Source organism: Staurois parvus, unplaced genomic scaffold (genome assembly GCF_062004578.1).
Source record: "Staurois parvus isolate SC_StPar_1 unplaced genomic scaffold, SC_StPar_1.0 ptg000867l, whole genome shotgun sequence".
NCBI classification, from domain to species: Eukaryota; Metazoa; Chordata; class Amphibia; order Anura; family Ranidae; genus Staurois; species Staurois parvus.
In genome coordinates this window covers 566,218-582,912 of record NW_028318663.1, presented here as the reverse complement: position 1 = coordinate 582,912, position 16,695 = coordinate 566,218, and the positions used below count along the sequence as shown (strand labels likewise).

General features: G+C 45.8%; 2 protein-coding genes across 4 annotated transcripts in view; one reads left to right on the top strand and one right to left on the bottom strand.

Annotated features, from left to right (window-relative positions):
• CUNH16orf96 (chromosome unknown C16orf96 homolog) overlaps positions 1-4,167 on the top strand; it is a 60,682-nt gene extending 56,515 nt beyond the window's left edge. The window contains exons 15-17 of the mRNA XM_089655758.1: positions 753-846; positions 926-1,015; positions 3,853-4,167. Coding sequence (XP_089511884.1) covers positions 753-846; positions 926-1,015; positions 3,853-4,010 — 342 coding nt within the window. The 3' untranslated portion in view covers positions 4,011-4,167. The remainder of the gene's footprint in view (positions 1-752; positions 847-925; positions 1,016-3,852) is intronic.
• Positions 4,168-7,439: 3,272 nt separating this feature from the next.
• On the bottom strand, positions 7,440-15,141 carry LOC149443221 (UBA-like domain-containing protein 1). Of its 3 annotated transcripts, none has more exons than XM_089655757.1 (4): positions 15,073-15,141; positions 14,447-14,620; positions 11,597-11,656; positions 7,440-8,153 (listed from the first exon to the last, which is right to left on the bottom strand). In XM_089655757.1, the coding sequence occupies exons 2-4, from the start codon at positions 14,564-14,566 to the stop codon at positions 7,893-7,895; spliced, it is 441 nt and encodes a 146-aa protein (XP_089511883.1). In that variant the 5' UTR covers positions 14,567-14,620; positions 15,073-15,141; the 3' UTR covers positions 7,440-7,892. The 3 variants fall into 3 exon arrangements, with proteins under 3 accessions (XP_089511883.1, XP_089511882.1, XP_089511881.1); XM_089655756.1 differs by having other exon boundaries at positions 15,021-15,140; XM_089655755.1 differs by having other exon boundaries at positions 15,060-15,139.
• Positions 15,142-16,695: the final 1,554 nt, after the last annotated feature.

Sequence of the window (16,695 nt, the reverse complement as noted above, 5' to 3'; positions counted from 1 at the left end):
AATCCCTGTGTCTCTGTGGCCACCATCTTTGTAGAGGTAGGTCTCTGCTTCATCATGTCAGAGCTACCCCTCTTGTTACTAGTGATCTGATGACTGGCAGGTAGTAATGATGAAGAAGGAGTAGGAGAGGTGGAGGAAGCAGAGATCTGCAGAGTGAATAAAAATGAAGCAGGGAGATCCTTGTCCTGCAGGTCCTCAGGTACAGCTTCCTCTTCAGCAAAGAGAACAGTGATCAGCACAGTTAATAAATCTCTCTCCAAATCTGCTGAGACTAGAGGTTAGAGGCAGCAGTACCTTGGATGATCTCACACTGCAGATATTCAGCTATGAGGCTAAAGAAACAGGAGCGCCTAGGCACAAATACAGTGCTATTTTTAAGGAGGAACTCAAGACAAGGGGTACATTTTTTTGTCTAATGCACGGGTATCAAACTGGCGGCCCTCCAACTGTTGCCAAACTACAAGTCCCATGAGGCATTGCAAGATTGACAGTTACAAGCATTACTCCCAATGGCAGAGGCATGATGGGACTTGTAGATTCGCAACAGCTGGAGGGCCGCCAGTTTGACGCCCCTGCTCTAATGCTTAGGTACAATTATTATTTTCAGAGGTTCCCAATTAGGTAGCAAATGTTCAATATTTTTAGTTCAGGTTCACTTTATTCATTGCTGGCTCACCACTTGTCTTATATGTTTGGCAGCTGACTATTTTAATGGTCTGTCCATTGGTCTGTTTACCCTTTTACTCTTACAGAGTGAGTTTGACTTGATGGGAATTGACGGCGTCATGTACAAGGGCCGGATTGATGCCTATTTCTCCAATAACGTTCCAGAGAGGGAAGCAGCAGGTGAGTGTGAGCTCTGCAGCCAAGTCTTAATTTCCTTTATTCTTGGAATTCTGGGTGACCCCTTTACTCTGTTTGCCAGTGAAAACGCCTCAGCCACCGTATAGGGCATCAATAGAGAGAGCCCGTTCTGCTGCTCCGCACATCAGAAGTCAAAGTGCCTCCAACACACGTGAGTAGAGACAAGAATGACACGTTCCACATGCACAGGCATGGACTGATGTGTGAGGTCAACAAAAAAAGATGATAGAAAAGTTACCTTAAACCTGAATGGCCGGTGAAAGCCCCCGATTGTTGGAAGAACTCTACTAAGCAGCATCAAAATGACTATAAAAAACCCTTTTATCAGCTCACCTGGCTCATTCTGCCATTGGTGACACCTTTTATTATACTCCCTCTCTGCTCAAACCAGTGGTGAGTCCATTGGTTATTCTTACAACTTCTGCTAATGATAAAGGATATTGGACTTCAGTGATTCTGCAACTAACAAAGTGTCACCAACAACGGAATTTCCTGTACATACGATCAGAAAATCGTAAGAAAAATGCTGATTTCAAAGCGACCGTACGATAATCTGATCATTAGTACACAGCAATCGTCTGAAATTACTCAAAGGGACAAGCACGAGAATTTGTATCATACGTCACCAGATTGTATGATTTTCGTTTAACCAGTACAGTTTTGTCTGATAATACAATACAAATACATTACTAAACATTACATCACCTCTGAATTTTTATTCTGTCGTACAAGAATTTTCGTAACTTTAGTAACCTGTGCACTTTCGGTATGAGACTAGCATCCAAAAAAAAAATGTATGATTATTCATTCGATATTTTCAATGTTTATACAGGGCTTAAAGTGTTACTAAACCCAGGACCCTACATTCACTATATCCGCTCTCCCTGGATCCTGCATTCACTATATCCGCTCTCCCGGACCCTGCATTCACTATATCTGGTCTCCCTGGACCCTGCATTCACTATATCTGGTCTCCCCAGATCCTGCATTCACTATATCCGGTCTCCCAGGACCCTGCATTCACTATATCCGGTCTCCCAGGACCTGCATTCACTATATCTGGTATCCCCGGACCCTGGATTCACTATATCCGGTCTCCCCGGACCCTGCATTCACTCTATCTGGTCTCCCCGGACCCTGCATTCACTATATCCGGTCTCCCTGGACCCTGCATTCACTATATCCATTCTCCCCGGACCCTGCATTCACTATATCTGGTCTCCCCGGACCCTGCATTCACTATATCCGGTCTCCACAGACCCTGCATTCACTATATACGGTCTCCCTGGACCCTGCATTCACTATATACGGTCTCCCCGGACCCTGCATTCACTATATACGGTCTCCCAGGACCCTGCATTCACTATATCCGGTCTCCCAGGACCTGCATTCACTATATCCGGTCTCCCCGGACCCTGGATTCACTAAATCCGGTCTCCCAGGACCCCGCATTCACTATATCCGGTCTTCCAGGACCTGCATTCACTATATCTGGTCTCCCAGGACCCTGCATTCACTATATCCGGTCTCCCCGGACCCTGCATTCACTATATCTGGTCTCCCCGGACCCTGCATTCACTATATCTGGTCTCCCTAGACCCTGCATTCTCTATATCCGGTCTCCCAGGACCCTGAATTCACTATATCTGGTCTCCCCGGACCCTGCATTCACTATATCTGGTATCCCCGGACCCTGGATTCACTATATCCGGTCTCCCTGGACCCTGCATTCACTCTATCTGGTCTCCCACAGTACACACAACATGGAAGTGCAATTATTTTAGTAAATATAAACTGCTATAAACCTTTTCTCATCAGCAGTGCCAGTGTTCAGCAGGGCACTGGTTAAAGCTTGTAGGAGGATTTTTCTTTATGCTCTAGGACACAGGTGTCAAACTGGCGGCCCTCCAGCTATTGCCAAACTACAAGTCCCATGAGGCATTGCAAGATTGACAGTTACAAGCATGACTCCCAAAGGCAAAGGTATCATGGGACTTGTAGTTTCTCAACAGCTGGAGGCCCACCAGTTTGATACCCCTGCTCTAGGAAGATGCAAAACCCCTGACCTCTGTATGGACAGTGCTGATTGACCCCGTGCTGATCACATGCACTCTCCCAAGAAACAAAACCTCTCTAGCAATACACACTAAACTGAGCACGTGCAGAAGAGCTACAGGTTCAGTCTGTCTTATCAGCGTAGACATTTGAACAAGAGGAGGAGCAGAGAAGTCAGGATCAAACAGCTTTTTTATACAATGCAGAGGATTAACCCCTTAGGTTCCACAGTGAGTATAACAAGCATGCTTTACTGCATATACAGACTGATTGTACTGTTGTGGGTTCAGTAACACTTTAAAGGCAGGCCATAAATAATGCGATTTTTTTTTCCCTGCAAACATGGGTTGAAGGAAAGAAAATCGCTCGATTCCCTCCTATTAACACAGTCAGTGTTTATGGGGGAATACCTCCTGCTGAGCTATTGTGTTCTCCTGGCGGGGTCGCAGGGAGCCATCCCTACCAGGAGAACACAGTGATATTCGCATGTAATTGCATGTAAAAATCTGACATGGCGGTTGTACCCAATGGATTGACTTAGGTACAATCAGCCCATAGACGGTTCGAATCACAGCCGGTCCCTGCTGAACCATCCGAGATTTGAACCATCTATGGCCAGCTTAAAGCTGGAGATTCCTCCATTCATGCTATACAGAGCGGTTGGACGAATCATCCTGTTGGGCTACTGTATTCTGACGCTGGATGCAGCTGCTGTACGGCCAACAATTTTCCACCCAACTTCTTCAATTTAAAAAATTAAGAAATTCCAGCCATATTTAGACTGCCAGCATAACTATGAAAATTGAGGTTAGTACAAAGTCTAGCTGATTACTTAAGTTTTTTGTGACTTCTGTTGGGCTTTGGTATTCCCTGAAGGCAGGGTTAGAAAATACCTATACACTATAATATAACTGTCACCTCTTATTTGGACAGGGACACCAAATCACTCTGCACGGACCACCCGCACCGCCATACAAGTGCCATCAACCCCAGACACCTCACCACCAATATTCCATGTGCCATCTGCTGCAGAGACCACTGACTTTTTCCAGCGCCCACTTACCAGTGATGAGCAGCGGGGTGACCCTTAAAGAAGGCTGGACGACCAATAAATTTGCAGATTAATGACCAAAAAACTCTGTGACTGGCTCTGAGCGTTCTGTCACATGACTTCCAAATCTTTATTTTTTTAAATTTCCTCTCCTATGTATATATTCAATAAATCCCAAATTCATATCTTGTTCATCAGGCCATGGTACTGCTATTTTGTGTTCAAACTATAACTGCTCAGTCAGTAAGATGGACAAACTTACTTTAGAATTAAATCAGAGCTCCGACCTTCCCTTCAGTCTTGTACAGTTGTACATTCTCCTTTCCTGTACTCAGATTGCTTAGTCTGATATCACTGCACACCGTGAGCTTCTCACAGTGTGCATTAGAAGCTACAGCATGTTCCACAGAGCCCTCCTCGTTTCCTGGCTGGAGGACATCTAGCATCATCTCGCCTTTCCTCCCCAGCTGAACCATCCCTGGTCTGCCCCTTATATTCCCTGGATTTCAGTTTCAGCTTTCAGTCACAGAGGCTCAGCATCACACATGGACACTACCTACGGTGGTTTGCATGCAAAAATTAGAGTGTCCATCAAATTATGTGTCCATCAAGGCATTTTAATACTTGCATAACCAATACCATGAGCCAGCTCACTGCTTGCATCAGGGCTGAGAGCTGTTGAGAGGAGTACTGAGGCGGGGAGCTGTGATATTTTCAAGAAGTGCTCAAAGGGGACTTATGCTATCAGCAGACATTTTGGTGGAGGATGGCAACTTTGTAAAATTTATTGGGACAATATAAATTGTCTGTGAAGGCTTTAATTTCTTTTAAATTTAGTCCCCAGAGGTGTAAAACTAAAACCCATAAGTGTTTAAAAAAACATGGAAGTGCAAAAACACAAACACAAGAAAGTGCACTTAAGGGTATGCTTTTGTTCACCCCCTGAAGGGGTAGGACCTCTACCCCGATCCCCCGTGGAGCAAAACTCCTGACTGGGACAAAGGGTTTCCAACATGGTCCACCTAGTCAAAAGGCCTGGAAGACCCTTTCCTTGTGGCTGTCCGAAGCCGACCACCAAGTACCAGGTCAGGGAGCTCTCCCAAAGAGAGACCCCCCCCCCCAGGAACAGGGGAGGAAGGAAACTAATGGCAACACATCCTCCTCCTAGACTTCAGGGCAGGCCCAAAGACCCACACCCTCCATCCTAGTGAGAAAAAAAAACACACACAATAGTGAAAAGGTGACAAAACAGTGAGGAATAAATAAATAAGTGGCTGTGTAGCTGTGCACTGGCTAGGCCCTGAGGCCCGTAGCAAAAACATTGCCCTGGACTTAGCCAAAAGGCCTAGCCCGAAAAGGCCCAGTGCAGAAAAAGTGTTTAGAACAGTGACCATGTGCACTTTTCACACTTGGGATCCCACCTTCATGTGTTACTAAGAGCAATCCTAAAGCAACCACTCCCAGGGGGCACTGCTCAGTGGCCTCTCTGCCTCCCCGACCCCTGGTCAGACAAGGTAGACCCATTGAAATCAGGAGGAACTGGGCCCCTCCAGTTTTGCCGGGGAAATTACTCCTGGGCCCCAACAGCCTGTGGCCGCCTCGGTTTCTCTTCTAGCCGGTACTAACCTCTGTGAAGGTTTTAATTTATACAAGTCACGGTATAGCTAGTAGTAGTTAGCCTCATTCACCTGAACTTGGTTAGAGATGCTGACAACCTTTACACCTCACCCAAGTGGCTTGTTGAGTTCAACAAATGCTAGGAGCATAACCTGGTGTTTACATCTACATGTACAACACAGTCACCATAGTCCAAATTGTCTCGGCACAATGGCCATTGTGCGCTGAGCAAACTGTATAATAATAATGTGAATTAGGGCGGTCACACCTCTCATCTGGTTCTCCGACAATTGATATCTGCCTTGGCACACTTCATGATACCACAGTGATTGGATTAAGGTACTGTAACTTAATTAACCATGCAGGTATAAATACTGGGTATGAAGCCCCCTTGACCGTAAGTAAATAGAGCCCTAGCTTAAAAGGAAAGGCTTCAAAGGATAATTTCCCTCTCCTTGAACTGCCAAAATGAGAGAGGTAAAGGGTCTAAACTGGTCAAGGTCAACAAAGGGTGTGGAAGCTTAAGGGTGGGGTCATGGACCTCTTTGGAGAAGACCTGGACCTGCCATCAAGCAAGTTCTTGCGTGCCCTCCTGATTTCAAATTTGTTACAGCTTTCTTTGCTGCCAGCAGTAAATTGTTTGGTCTGCGAGTGCTACAAGTGCTTTGGTTCATTGAACCCCGTGTTTAAACAATGTCATAATGTTAAAATAATACTGGGTATTCACAGTAGGTTTTGCTAAGAAGTTGTTTATTAAAAATGTGGATTTTGAGTCCATTTCGGCCGTGGCCCTGCCCTTCCAAAAAAATTGGTGTCAAGCATTATTTCATACAAGGCAAAGTCACATACAATAGGGTTATCCACTGAGTTGTACACCAATGTTTCTCAGCAATCATGTTCCTGAGACTCATATGGACTGTGGAAGCCAGTTGGATGAGTGGTGAAACACCTCCAACATTACAAAGCATTTCCTGTTGAATGTGACTACTAATAGCTAGGAGAGTAAAAAAGAGAATGTTTGGAGGCACTGGCTGCATTACTGTAAGGTCCATGTACTAGTCTGCTTAGTAGTAATATCAAAGTCTGGAGGCCTCTCGTGTTGAGGGGATGGAACATGCAGTCATAAGTTCTTCACTATATTTAGGGGGCAAATCCCATAGCCAGAGTCTCTTTTTACATCTTATTAAAATTCTAACAGTAAGCCGACACATTTCAGGGTTCTGCTTTTCCTTCTTAAGGGCTGATTGTTGGGTGTAAACCGCAGTAGAAGATATCAAAACAATGTTTTGTCAAAGATCCAGCAAAAACCCATACTCCAGCTGATTGGCATCTGTAAAGCATTCTGGTTAAAGCAGCCAACAAGGGTTCCGAGGAACCCTAGGGTTTCTTCAGATGTTGCTAGCAGTTCCTTGAGCTGCTGCTGGTTGACTTTCCATCTAATGGAGCCTGCACAATCCTGAGTCCAACACGACTTGGTAGAGCTAGCGGCATGACACCAATGATCTTTTTAGATGTCTGTAAGAGTGGCATTCTAACCTCCTCTGTAAGTGTGGCATTCTAACCACCTCTGTAAGGGTGGCATTCTCTTCACTGGCCACCAATGTAAGGGGCGTTTCCAAATTAACTGATTTTAGCATGGGTTGCCTGAGACCTGAAATTTTTTTAAGGGTTCCTCTGGGTTAAAAGGTTGAGAAAAGCTGGGTTACAGAATACACTAACCACCCATTTCAGATTACCCTTTTCTGACCACCCATCTCAAAGAATGACTGCACAAAGCTTCCTCCAACTCCAGATAAGTGCACTGGAAAATGTAAGTAAAACACTGAAATAATAAAACAGGACATCTTTCCCCTTTTGTCATGTGTAAAAGTTTAAAATATTTATTGTCATCAACTCTTAAAACCGCTACAGGAATGTCCGTATTAATTGGGGATCCCCGGGGTTAAATGACATCAAAGACAAACGCATCCCTACACCGCTTTCGGTAAGCTCCGCAAAGGCTTCGAGGCCTGAAAAATACCCGGCACCAGCATACGATGCAGTATGAGGTATGGCTGAAGACCGGGCAGCTCTGTAGTGAGTGTTAGTTAGGGTGGAAAATGGAGCTGGTGCAATGCTCTGCAGGCAAGTGAGGTAAAGGAGATTATCCGAAAAAAAGGTCTCCACCACTGCCGTATTGCTAAGGATGAGATACCGGGTGCTTCTATGGAGCAATACTCGGAAGGCTTTTGGCAGTTCAGCCGGCTACATAAAGTCTACATGCCACATCCTGCCCCCTTCATGCTGTCCTTCAGTCCTCCGTATCTCATCTCTCAGCCTCCGCTGCTGGGTTTGCCTCCGCGCCTCGACTGCCGTTGGAGTTCTGGGCACCTCCGGGGCAGTTGAAGCCCATACCCATTTGCTGCATTCTAGGATCATGAGAGAAATGGGCGCCGCCCTGCTGGAGGGGCGGGGACGTGGCCAGTGAGGAGAGGTAGCCACTTTCTGAGGCTTTCAGGCGGGAAAACATAGTCAGGGCATCAGGAAAATTGGGAGGGGTGGCGGGAGTGTTGGCAGGGGTGCCCATCTGAAAGAAGAAGCATGAGACTTTAATCTTTAATACTACAACCTACTAAATTCCAATCTAGATCACACAAAATGAGGTTATTAAAAGAACTATACTATATGGTAAAAAAATTTGGAATCCTAACCACCATGCCAACTATGACATTTTAGATCTCTGTACTCTTCCAACCTTCTGGTAACAGTTTGAGGAAGGTCCTCTTCTGATCCAGCATGACTGTGCCAATGTGCAATAAAATAGCTCCATGGTTTGATGGGTTTGGGTTAGAGGAACTAGAGGAACCTCAACCTTACTGAACACCTTTGGGATGAAATGGAATGCCAATTGAGAGCCAAGTCTTTTCATACAACATCAGTATGTGACATCACAAATGTTTAGCCAAACATGGTAAACAATCCCACAGAACCACAGACAAAATCTTGTGGAAATCTTTCCTAGAAGAGTGAAGGCTTTTATAGTCAAAAAGAGGGGCCCAACTCCATATTGATACCAATGTTTTAGGAACTGCATATCCAACAAGCTCATATAAGTGTGATGATCAGCTGTCCAGAAATGTTTTGCCATATAGTGTATATAAAATAGCCATATAGCACAACCCAACTACAATATTATTATCATTAACTGGCTTCTACTCGCTCAACGAATAAAATTCAAAATACTAACAACAACGTACAAAGCCATCCACAACTCTGCCCCCAGTTACATCACCAACCTGGTCTCAAAATATCAACCAAACCGCTCTCTTCGATCCTACCGACCTTCTGCTCTCTAGTTTCCGTGTCACCTCCTCCCATGCTCGCCTCTAGGACTTCTTCCAAGCTGCTCCCATCCTATGGAACTTCCTACCCCAATTTGTCCGGCTGTCTCCTAATCTATCCACCTTTAGACGATCCCTGAAAACGTTTCTCTTTAAAGAAGCCTATCCTGCTTCTACCTAGTAAATCGCCATTTATTTCCTCCATCAGCCCATCCCTCCACAGCTATTACCTTTTGTATCACTCAACCCTTCCTCCTAGACTGTACACTCTAATGAGTCGGGCCCTCTGATTCCTCTTGTACAAAATTGTATTGTAACTGTAATGTCTGCCTTCATTTTGTAAAACGCTGCGCAAACTGTTGGCGCTATATAAATCCTGTATAATAATAATAATAATTAATTTATATAAAGTCAACACATTCTGCAAAACTGAACAAAGTGAGGACACAAGGAGGCTAAAACCTTGGAACACAAATAATGAAACACTACAGGAAAGCAGCTTCTGATTTAAAAAAGAAAGGATAAACACAATAGGTGTTGGAGAGTTGGAAGCAGGGGCGGACTGACCATTTGGAAACTCGGGCAGTGCCCGAGGGCCCGGGGTCAGTAGGGGGCCCCATGAGATGCCCCTAGTACCTTTTTCATAGGCTTTTTTAAATTTGGGCAAGGACACAGGGCCCCATGATCCCCTATTGCCCAGGGGCCCCATGAGTTGTCAGTCCGCCCCTGGTTGGAAGTGATAATGTAATGGTAGATAAAGACAGGATGATGGGATTAAAAGAGAGATGTTCAGAGTCGGGGTTATTTTCTTTACAAGATGGGTTTTAAAGGTCAGCTCTAGCCAAAACATATTTCTTACTTTGACTAGGGAAGGGTTTGTTAGTCTCTTGGTTTTGGATGGCGTCACCAAGTTTCTCACCTAAACCTGGGAGCTGATTGGTTTCTCTGCAGAGCTGCACCAGATTTTGCATTCTCCAGATTTAGTAAATAACACCCTATGTTTTATTGTTGGCTGTGCTCTTGGAGGAGAGATTTTGCTCACATTTTGTCTCAGTTAGGTGAGGAGAAATCCCCAATGGGCACAAAAACTGCAATAATAACCTGGTAGAGTTTCTAACCCTTCTACACTCGGTCCAAAACAAATTAAAAGTTGTGTCTGGAGTTGTGCTTTAAGGGGAACCTGTTCTGAGACAAATATGTAGGCTGCCATGGCTGATGGTCTGAAAATTCTGGCGAACTAGCGGTTGTGTGGATTCAATACTTGTTCCAGGGTATAAACACAAAATATTAAATTCATAGGATAGTCAAGTGTTCATAATTTTCGGAAAGGGGTCAAAAATGGCAAACTTCATATTTTTCTCAGGGCAGGGGGTATGTACGGATTTGAAAGGAAGCCCAAAGGGCAATTAAGGAGTGAACATTGATAACTGATAACACCTCTGCTAATTGCAAGGCAGTGACTTAGTGTTGTCCGTCTGCAACAAGAAGTGTTGTTACTGCCAGGATTTCCAGGTAAGAAACTTTGCAACGGATTTACAAAAATAATTTCCTTAAAGAGGACTTAGGTTGGAAAAAAAATTGCGAATGAGTAGGATCTTAATGGCAGATTTCTGCAATTAAACAAACGTATCTTCCTGTTTGCAGTCATCTATAGAATGTATACTGATCTGGGCATGTACAGCTCAGTGTATATTCTTGGCACACCTCAGTGCTGGAATGAATGAAATCCCATGTGGAGACTTGAGAGTTACATCATTTTGGTCCATCCACTCAAGATGGCCGAAGATCCTGATACCAGAGGAAGACCAGGTGAGCATGTCAGGGCTAATGAGGGGAGGTGAGTTTACTTCTGCTTTAGAAAAACTGAATACAGTGAGCTAAGAAGACATACAATATAAAAATAGATTTGGGGTAAAAAATAAAAACCACTTTAAAAAGCACTAGCATGTTCATGTCCTCACTACTGAGCAGTAAGGGTTATTTATATTATTTTTTATAATACTGGATTTATATGGTGCTAACAGTGTACGCAATAATTTACAATATAAAGGGGGACTAAAACAGTGCAGTTACAATGCATTGCTACTCAAGAGGGTTAAGAGGACCCTGCTTCCAATCTTAAAGTGAGGGGCAAGTGATGTATAAGGGTAATAACAGTGGGGGGGATGAGTTGGTGGAGGAAATAAAAGTTCAGTTTTTAGGAAGAGGTGAGACAGGAATTCCTGAAGAGATGAATTTACATGGACCTCCTAAAAGCAGAAAGACTAGGGAATGGCTTGACAGGTTAGACTGCAGTAGAGAGTTCCAGAGGAAGGATGAGGCTCTGGAGAAGTCTAAAAAGTGAGCATGGGAGGAAGTGAGAGAAAGAGGCATTGGGAGGAGAGAAAAGGACTGTTTGCTTGATATTTTGAGACAAGATTGGTGATGTAGCTGGAAGCAGAGTTGTGGATGGTTTTTTACAATATTGTCAATATTCTAAATTTTATTTGATGGGTGGACAGAAACCAGAGGAGTAATTTTGGCAAACCCTGAGCGATTGGTAAGGTGGAGGATACATGCTAATTACACTCACTAGGCACTGCATTTGACAGAGTCTTTCATCTTTTGATTCAAAAACAGACCATAGAAGATTGTCCGAATTCACACATTTTCAACAAAACTGGTTCACAGACCCCTCCCAGTGTCTTACCATTTGGTGGTGTGGGATGTAGGGGTGACTGGACTCTTGGAAGAAGGCGCTAAGTGCGGTCTGCAGAGAGAAGAGAGAGATATAACACAATGATGGGCATTAACTAGAAGTACAATGGAGGGAAGAAAGGCTAAACAATGACAATGCTGGAAGAAAGAAGGATGTGAAAGGTAGGGGAGCTGAAACAGGCAGTGAAGGTGTACAGAGTAAGTGACTGAAAGAAGAGATGATGGGGAGAGACAGAGGGAGCAAAGTAGGGTGACAGTCAGAAACAGTAAAAAAGAAGGGGGAGGAGCAGGTCAACAGCTGAAGAAAGGGGCAAGTAGTTCAACAGCTGGAGAGAGGGGTGAGCAGGTCAATGGTAAAAGAGAGGAATAGAACGTCCACAGTAATACAGAAAGAGGAGGAGCAGATCAATGGCTGGAGGGGGGGGGGTGGCGGCACGTCAATGGTAAAAGAGAGGAATAGAACATCCACAGTAATACAGAAAGAGGAGGAGCAGGTCAATGGCTGGAGAGAGGGGGGGGGGCAGGTCAACAGTATGATAGAGGGGGGAGCAGGCCTACAGTATGAGAGAGGGAGGAGCAGGTCAGCATTGAGAGAGAAGGGGAGCAGGTCAATGGCTGGAGAGAGCAGGAGCAGGTCAACAGTAAGAGAGAGGGAGAGCAGGTCATCAGAAAGAGAGAGGGAGAGCAGGTCATCAGAAAGAGAGAGGGAGAGCAGGTCATCAGAAAGAGAGAGGGAGAGCAGGTCATCAGTAATAGAGAGGGAGAGCAGGTCAACAGAAAGAGAGAGGGGGAGCAGGTCATCAGAAAGAGAGAGGGGGAGCAGGTCATCAGTAATAGAGAGGGAGAGCAGGTCAACAGAAAGAGAGAGGGGGAGCAGGTCATCAGAAAGAGAGAGGGAGAGCAGGTCATCAGTAATAGAGAGGGAGAGCAGGTCAACAGAAAGAGAGAGGGGGAGCAGGTCATCAGAAAGAGAGAGGGGGAGCAGGTCATCAGAAAGAGAGAGGGGGAGCAGGTCATCAGAAAGAGAGAGGGGGAGCAGGTCAACAATAGGAGAGAGCGGCAAGAAGGGAGACTGCAGGAGAGAGAAACAAAGACAGAGAGGTGAGCAGAGAGTCAGAGGTAGACTGGAAAGAACAGGAAGACAGCAGGACAGAAAGGCGAGTAATGAGACAGCGGGGGAGGTGGCAAGCAGAGGGAAAGCAGGAGACAGGCAAGCAGATATACAACAGTAGAGAGGAACCAGCAGGGAGACAGTGGGGGATGCGGCAAGCAGAAGAAAAGCGATAGAGAGGAGCGAGCAGGGAGACAGCAGTAGACAGGGGCAAGCAGAGAGGTTAGAGGGATGAGCAGGGAGAGAGGGGCAAGCAGGGAGACAGCGAGAGAGAGGGGCGAGCACAGAGACAGCGAGAGAGAGGGGCGAGCACAGAAACAGTGAGAGAGAGGGGCGAGCACAGAGACAGCTAGAGAGAGGGGCGAGCACAGAAACAGTGAGAGAGAGGGGCGAGCACAGAAACAGTGAGAGAGAGGGGCGAGCACAGAGACAGTGGGATAGAGAGGCGAGTAGAAAGACAGTGGGTTAGAGGGGCAAGCAGGGAGACAGCAAGATGGAGGGGCGAGCAGGGAGATTGCGAGAGGGAGGGGCGAGCAGGGAGACTGCGAGAGGGAGGGGCAAGCAGGCAGACTGCGAGAGGGAGGGGCAAGCAGGGAGACTGCGAGAGGGAGGGGCGAGCAGGGAGATTGCGAGAGGGAGGGGCGAGCAGGGAGACTGCGAGAGGGAGGGGCGAGCAGGGAGACAGCGAGAGGGAGGGGGCGAGCAAGTAGACAGAGAGAGGGAGGGGCGAGAAAGTAGACAGAGAGAGGGAGGGGCGAGAAAGTAGACAGAGAGAGGGAGGGGTGAGCAAGGAGACAGTGGGAGAGAGGGGCGAGCTGAGAGTAAATGGGAGAAAGGGGCAAGCAGAGACACAGCAGGAAAGGGCGGTTAACAGGGAGGGAGCACAGAGATAGGGGAGAGCAGAGAGAAAGAGAAGAGAGGGGCAAGCAGAAAGACAGTGGGAGGGAGGGCTGAGCAGAGTGACAACAGGAAAGAGGAGAGAGCAGGGAAACAGGAGAGAGGGACAAGCTGAGAGTCAAGGGGAGAGAGGAGCAAGCAGAGATACAGCAGGAGAGAGGGCTGAGCAGGTAGACAGTGGGAGAGAGGGCGGAGCAGGTAGACAGCGGGAGAGAAGGCTGAGCAGGGAGACAGCAGGAGAGAAGGCTGAGCAGGGAGACAGCGGGAGAGAAGGCTGAGCAGGGAGACAGTGGGAGAGAAGGCTGAGCAGGGAGACAGCGGGAGAGAAGGCTGAGCAGGGAGACAGCGGGAGAGAAGGCTGAGCAGGGAGACAGCGGGAGAGAAGGCTGAGCAAGAAGACAGTGGGAGAGAGGGGTGAGCAAGAAGACAGTGGGAGAGAGGGGTGAGCAAGGAGACAGTGGGAGAGAGGAGTGAGCAGGGAGACAGTGGGAGAGAAGGCTGAGCCGGGAGACAGTGGGAGAGAGGGGTGAGCAGGTAGACAGTGGGAGAGAGGGGTGAGCAGGGAGACAGCGGGAGAGAAGGCTGAGCAGGGAGACAGCAGGAGAGAAGGCTGAGCAGGGAGACAGTGGGAGAGGGGCGACAGTGGGAAAGAGGTGTGAATAGGGAGACAGCAAGAAAGAAACGTAGGGAGCGTGCTTACAGAGTGACAGAATGTGGTGAAAGGTTGAAGCTGAGTGAGCGCAGACGAAGGGACAGAAAGCTGAAAGAATAAAAAGTGAACATTTTGTTCCTCCAGATCCCAGGGTCCCCCGGAGCCCAGCGCTCTCCCCTCACCTCATACTGCCAGTGCGCCGCCCGCAGTAGCTGCTCAGCCTGGTCCGTAGCGCAGCCGGCCGCCAGCACAAACTGGGACACCAGCAGCTGCTGCTTCAACTGCTCTATGTCACCAGACATCCCGACGGACGTCACACCCACAGCGCAAGCGACGGCTCAGTGACACCTAGCAGTCTGTGAGTGGAGAAAAATACAAATGGTTAGCAGAGATAACACACAGGAGCACGACAAGCAGACACAACACAGAGCAGGAGGGGAGCCATCTTGTTCGGTATAGTACATCGATGTTTCACAATAAAACACGCCATGATCAGACGCACGCACAACCCTACACAAGCCATGTGCCCTGTACTCCGTCCTGTAAACACAGAACACATCTGTACGCGACTCCCAGCGCTCACACGTCCAGACGTAAACAAATACAATCCAGGCATTGTGTGTCTGCTGCACGCTGCAACATGAAGAACACGTTGCTGCAGAGGATCAGACGGGGCACGCATTCACACACACGTGCACCAGACGCCCATTGCCCATAGACACGGGTGAGAGCCCCCCGCCGGCTGTACACACTCACACGTAGACATGTAGAGAGACATTTATAAACACAACGCACACCGCTCACTCACTGCCTCCCTGCAAAGCTGCCCATCAACCAGCTCCAGCCCCACAGAGGAGTGGAGGAGCAAGGCATGATGGGAAATGGAGTTTTTTTTCGGGAGTTGGGGGGGAAAAGAGCGTGTTTTATGCTGCATTCACCTGCTATAGTACAAAACGGCAAACACCAAAAAATCCAGGAAATGAGAACTAGTGCAACAATGTTTTCTCCAAATGTCTCATTTTGTAGGGTGTTCATTTCCAGATAGGAAACGTGTCCTTACCATACGTACATGAACACGACATACGGCTGGACACACACAGTGATTTTTGCCAGTGAAACTTTTTTTAAAATCACCTGAGATGAATCGCCTTTGATCGCTACATATATATACATGTATACACACACACATATATATATATATATATATATATAGATACATACATATATATAGATATACATACATATATATATACATACATATATATATATATATATATATATATACACACACACACATATATATATATATATGTACATACACACATATATATATGTGTATATATATATATATATATATACACATACATATATATGTGTGTATGTATGTATATATATATATGTATATAGATGTGTGTGTGTATATATATATTGTTTTTTTTACTTTATATATTAGTCATACAGGAGCATTATGCCGATTACTGGGAATTAATCAATACTACGCAGCGTTGATTGCACATATTTGGGGAATGGTGCAGTTATCAGGGATCGATCGATAGCATGCGGTGGGATTGATCAGATTGGGGTCCAATCAATACTATGTGGTGTTGATCTCATATATTTAGAGCATGGTGCGATTATTGGGAATCATTCGATAATACATGGTGTTGTTCACACAAATTTGAAGCACGGTGGGATTATTGGGAATCGATCAATTACACCCCTGGTTGCTTACCTCCGATGACCGATCGCTAATTAGTAGGGGTTTATGGCCGATGACCATGGGTGATTTTAGCAGCAAGATTGCACTAGTAATAATAATTGTGTGTATGTGCCCCTGGTAGTTGTAAGGCTAGGTCAATGCTCGTGTTTTTTTGTACGCTTTTTTAATTTGTTTTTCACACACTCCCATTGAAGTCTATGGGGTGACAGTTCTGAGGCTTTGTCTAACCTGCTTCGTGTTTCTCCGGGTGCCGCCTGTCCTTATTTTTTTTTCTTTGCATCAGTTTGTCTCATTTCTGCTTCTTCCATTTTAATGTATGTGCTTGAGCATCACTAAGCAAAAGGCAATGTTTGACAAACCCTAAAAATAATAAAAATAATAATAATAATACAATAATGTTATTATATTTTACTTTAGAGAAAGCAGGCAAATTAATGAGATTCCCAGGGACAAAAACCCAAGATTTAGATATTCATAACCAGACTGACCCTGGAAACCAGATGGAGCAAATGAATGTGTATTGTGGAACTACACAAGCCAGCAGACTGGCAAGCTGAAGTAGTATTTTATGATAAGATAAAAAAACAATAATAAAAATAAATTAAATAATAACATATTCAATATTAATAATAATGTATTAAATAGGAATTACATTTTTACAATACTGGCAAGCTGAAATAGTATTTTATGAAATGATTAAAACAATAATAA